This window comes from Corvus brachyrhynchos, unplaced genomic scaffold (assembly GCF_000691975.1).
Source record: "Corvus brachyrhynchos isolate BGI_N302 unplaced genomic scaffold, ASM69197v1 scaffold229, whole genome shotgun sequence".
Lineage (NCBI taxonomy): Eukaryota > Metazoa > Chordata > Aves > Passeriformes > Corvidae > Corvus > Corvus brachyrhynchos.
Window position 1 is genome coordinate 53,011 of NW_008240042.1, and position 5,263 is coordinate 58,273.

At 45.4% G+C, this 5,263-nt stretch overlaps 1 protein-coding gene across 1 annotated transcript in view; it reads right to left on the bottom strand.

Annotated features, from left to right (window-relative positions):
• Window positions 1-2,403: 2,403 nt before the first annotated feature.
• LOC103622385 (estradiol 17-beta-dehydrogenase 11-like) overlaps window positions 2,404-5,263 on the bottom strand; it is a 6,528-nt gene continuing 3,668 nt past the window's right edge. The window contains exons 2-5 of the mRNA XM_017744102.1: window positions 4,860-4,979; window positions 4,058-4,195; window positions 3,680-3,796; window positions 2,404-2,974 (exon numbers count right to left, since the gene is read on the bottom strand). Coding sequence (XP_017599591.1) covers window positions 2,887-2,974; window positions 3,680-3,796; window positions 4,058-4,195; window positions 4,860-4,979 — 463 coding nt within the window. The 3' untranslated portion in view covers window positions 2,404-2,886. The remainder of the gene's footprint in view (window positions 2,975-3,679; window positions 3,797-4,057; window positions 4,196-4,859; window positions 4,980-5,263) is intronic.

Genomic DNA, 5,263 nt, shown 5'->3' on the forward strand with positions numbered 1-5,263 from the left:
ACTATGAAACACCAGTGATGTCAGATGCTTAATTTCAGTGGAGACATAGTAAAAAACCACAAAACAGTACAAACCCCCCTTTTGTTGAACTGCTGGGTTCAGGGGATTCTGTGCATTTAGAAATCCATGTTCTGAAGTGCTGCCTAAAATTACCTGGTTTTTTATGCATACTGGTACCACCTGCAAGCATTAAAAGGTATATGATGGTGGGGCCTTGGTGCTAGCAGACAGGGGCAGTAAGAGGTACAGCCCTGATTTTCTCTTTTAAGTGGCCTGGGTTTGTGCCAAGAAACACAGGTTGAGATGATTCTCCTAACATTCTGAGTAGGATTTAAGGACTTTGGAAAAATGCAGCAGAGCCAGTCTCCAAAGAAGTACCCTCAAACTTCGCTAAAGAGACAGGCCAGGCAGCAGTGCTGTGGGGTGTTTTAATCCATGCCATTAGATTCTGTAAATAGTTCACCTTCCTGCCTCTTGCTCTGGTGACCAGGGCCCCTGTCACCTGGCAGGGCAGTCACAGCAGAGGCATTTGCCTGCTGGCTGCAACCCCTTGGGGAGTACGTAGTGCACCTGGCTCATGAAATCCCTGTGGGGCCCTCACTCTCCTGTGCTTTCTTAAAGCAGAACAGCTAGAAGAGCTGAGGAAGGAGCTCCACAGACCTCTAGACAACATCATGGTGCTTTTAACTGAGCTGTTGCTCATCATGTCTGTGGGAGACTGGGCTGACTCCAGCACAGAGATTCTGAGCTAGGCGCTTCCTACTTTTCTCTTGGAACTTGGTTCTCTGCTTAATTAACACATCAGTGTTTGGGCCAGACCCCAATTGCACGGCTCAGCGGTGCTGCCATTTTCCTGGCACAGGGCTCCAGTCAGTGCTGGGGCCAAGTCAGAGGAGGCAGGGAGGGCATGGAAGAACCGAGCCCGACTCCAAGAGACACCTCAGCAGGAGGCAGAGCACAGGGCCAGAATCACTGACCTGACTCATAAGGAGTCCTAGGCCAGGGTGTGAGGCACCACCCTCCAAATCTGGGACTTAGCTGTAGGTGGCTGTATGAAACCTGCTCACATGGACTCCTGCATGGACAGGGGCACCCCTCAGTGACCAGACTTTGGGATAAGCTTCAGTTGAATGTTGTGGCCAGAAAGAGAACTGAGGAGCCTGGGAGGCTTGGTGACTCAGTTCTGGCACTGGTGTTCAGGAGATGAAGGCTGAAATCCTTGCTTTTGCATATTTTTCTTTATGCCAAGCAGAAGACCTGGAAATTCAAGCAACATGGAGAAGGGCAAGTGGCTCTCAGTTGTGACAAGGCCTGTCCTCTTAGAAAGAGAGGAACATGTAGTTCAAATAGAAGCAGGGCAAACCAAGAACTTCTTTCAGAGTAGACAAAGCCACTAAGTCACTCTTCTCAGGTTTGTGGGATGCCACTGAGGCAGGGAAAACAGACTTACAAAATAACTTACTGAAAATGCATGCAAATTGGACTCCTTTATCCTTCAGGACTCAAAGCATGCGTCTCGCAAATGCTTTGGGGTTTTGAGGGTCTTGGTTTTAAATTCAAACCACATCAACACTCCTTGATTGACTTTTAACTTTTTGGATTTTTTTTAGTTTTCTGAAATTTGCTTACCCTTTCTTTATTTTCTTGGCTACAGGAATCTTGCGCTATGAAACAAAAAATCCAAAGCTGGGAACTTGAGCTTCACACAGCCTGAGTGTCCTATTACATGAGTGTTCCATGAGCAAAAAGGAAACTATTTTTGTGTCATTTAGCACATCTAGCAACTATTTGTGATGATGGCAGCAAAACTTCTACCTGTTGCCAGCTAAGAGCAGGAGGAGCTGGGTGGTGAGGGCTCTCCCTTTTCTGAAGAACCTGTTTACAGAACAGCTTGAAAGGCTCAGGTGAACAGGACGGATTCCAACTGTGCCAAAGGTGGCATCTGTGCCTGGGATGGCTGCGGGCCAGCAGTGCCTGCAGCGGGTGGGAGTTGCACAAGTGGGTGCACAGATCCTCTGTGCTCTGGAGGGGTCTTTGACCCGTGTGTCATCAGCTGCTGCTCTCTTGGACCACAGGCCAAAGACCTTTAGGGGTTTCACCATCTGAGCAGGCCCCTGGCTTGTGACAAGGAGCTGTGTGAAGGCTTGTCTGGAGCCTTCCCCTGCACCCCCTGCCCTGGCACCGCCTTTAAGCCCTGGCCCTTGCTCTGTGAGGGCTGTACTTGTGGCACCCAGTCATTTGTAGAGAAATACTGCATTGTTTTCATGAGAAGGTGTTTTAAAGATGTCTGGAAAGTGCAGAGGACCATGTGAGAAATTATACAGGAAAAGGTGTATTCCTTGATATCATACCTTAAATGCATCTCTAGGACCTGATTATGACTTTCACTGCCAAGAGACACTGTTCTTTGTGTTAAAGAACTGTATTTATTCATATAAAGGCATATTATTGGTGCAAATGCGTAATTGATAATCGATGTAATTAGGTATATTACATATACACCTCTATTATTTCAGGTATTTGCTACAAAAATATGGGAAATTCAGTGTTCATTAGAGAATTTTATATTTTAAGAATATAAATTGAACTGAAAACAGGCCACCCACCTTTGTGGGAATTCCTGCCAGCCTCAGCACAATGAGATAGAGGTGATGGGATGTACATTCAAAGCAGCCCTTCTAGAGCTGCATCTCTGCTTTGCTAACACTCCCTGTTATGCAGGTGTGTCCCAGCTGCAGGTGTGGGATAAGCTCTTAGGTGTGCCTGGGAATGGTGGCCTGGAAGCACCTGCCTTAGCTCTGCTCTGAATCAAGCCAGCGGAACTACACTCAGCACATGTTCTGTCTTCTCTGGTGCCTCTGGGAAATGAGAATCAGTTCTTGCTTTTCACTGCGTGCTTCTCTGCCCAATGACTGCATCAAACTTGACATCAGTCATCTTCCTCAGAAGATTCAGGGCACGTTCTGGAAACACCCTGAAAGAAACATTAACATGAAGTTAAATGTGGGAGAGTAACTTAAATTATAGGGAAAAGTGTCACTGCAAGTGAAGGAAGACCTGGTCTGGTAGCAGAATGTATGCACACACATGGACTGAGACAGAGTCTTAAAATGGGCATTATTTCCCAAGGACACATGGCCCTTGTCAACCTCTGACAAGTTTTAACTCCGATTCCACCCATCTCTTTTTATGAAAATTCCATGACAGGTATGTACCAACCATGATTTTGGCTGCAATACTGCTGCAGAATCCAGAAAGTTTTCATACTGAACATAGACACAAGCATTTGCTTTCTCTTTGCAAAGGAGCCCTTTTAGAGCAATTTTCCAGCCTCCATGGCCTCAATCTTTGGTGTTGACATGGAGAAACAAACACAGATAAGCAGCAGGTCCTCATCTCTCTCTGGGACTACTGTTCCCGAGAATGTGGTGGCCTGCAGAGCAGTGGAGCTCTGCACTGAGAACAGTCAGCTGCAGCAAGTGGTTCTGTACAAGGGCCTATGAAAGGGCTCAAAAAAATCTCTGGATGATGTCTGCTGTTGTCACTGGAAAGAACCACTGCATTATTAACTAGCTTGTGATATGTTCTAAAATAGAACTTAATCTTGAATCAGATTTTACAAGTTTGAGGGTGATACACTCAGGAGGTTACAGTGGATACATTTTTTTTTCCTGCTCACCTTTCAAGCAGTAAACCAACACTCTGATTTGATGGAACAAAAACCATTTTCTGGTTGGTCACTATTCCTTCCATCAGAGCCTCTACAACTTCTTCAATCTCCAAAATCTTTCCAAGCCTACACAGGAAAGCAAACATATAAGACCTGCAGTAGTAAAAAGGGGTGGTACTGGCTGATGTAGGAGGCTTCACAAATGCACAACCTCAGGTAATTCAAATGCAACCATTACATGAGTTAAAGGACACTGCAGATCTTCTTTAGCCAATGATACACACTGTTGTTATACAGCCAGGTGGAACAGAGGCCTCAGGCTGGGGATAATATGCAGTGCCGTGATGCAAAGAAGGAAGCACAGGAATGCAGAGCATTGACAGTTACCTTACAGTGGGGTTTTTGACAAATCCAGTGTTTATAAAAACTGGACAAAGGCACGTTGTTTTTATTCCATCCTTTCCCAGGGCAGACAGCTCCTCTGTCAGAGCTTTGTGAAATCCAACTGCAGCAAACTTGCTTGAGCTGCAGGAGGGGAAAAAGTACAAATGAGAAGGCAGCAATCCTATTTCCACTTTTCTACAACTGCAAATGGCCTAGGAGGCAAAACCCTCCAAATAATATAATCCAGCTGAGAGACAGAGCAGGGACTATTCTAACTTTCCCTGTGCCACAATGTAGTGGTGGATTAGATATTGAAACCTGTGGAGTAATTGTGGAAAGCAGACAAGGTGTGAACAGGCAGACAAAACAGACAGGAAAACATCAGGAAACCTTAGAAAACATTTCCTAGTGTGTGTCAATTGATGCACATCCCATTTTCCTGAGAGAAGATTCCTAGGAGGAATGCAGCCTGAATGTGTGAAATGAAGAAGGATGGGCAGGGTCGAAATGCAGATTAACCCTCAAATGTTTACTGTACCACACAGGAGCATCTCAAATCAATTGTGTGTGCTTTGAAACAGAGAAGCATTATTGGAGCAAACCTGAGGAATGACCTGGCATGGAAATAGGTGTGGGCCTTAAGTTTAAATAGATTTCAAAGAAAATAGAATAGTCACATGGCTATTCTTTTGTACAAACATTGCTCCTGATTCAGTCAGAGCTAATAACTTGGTACTTTCTGATGGAGAAGATGCAATTAAAATTTTTCAAAAAATGAAGCAAGGTTGATTTCAAAATCACTTACCAATATGCCACCATGAAAGGAATCACAAAATGACCTGCAGCCGAAGCCACTGTGACAATGTGCCCGTAGTTGTTGTTCATCATGACTGGCAGAAAAGCTCTCGTGGTCTTGGAAGTCATTTAAACCAAGAGGCAGAAATGCAGGGGGCAGGAAGGAGGAAAGGAACATTGTTTTCTTAGGCAGACTCAGCACTGACCCTCAATGTCATTCACTAGGTGGCCAAAGCTATCCCTAAAGCTATGAGCTGCACAGCACCTCAGATTCCCAGAGCCACAGGGATACCTGCTCTCTGACCACTGGTGCAGTTGGCAACCTGCTCTCCAAAGGTTTCAGGAGTTGGCTATAAACAGCAGCTGGTTTTCACATCTTTCCTTTGCTGCTTTTAGGTTTCAGGTGTCAGCAGG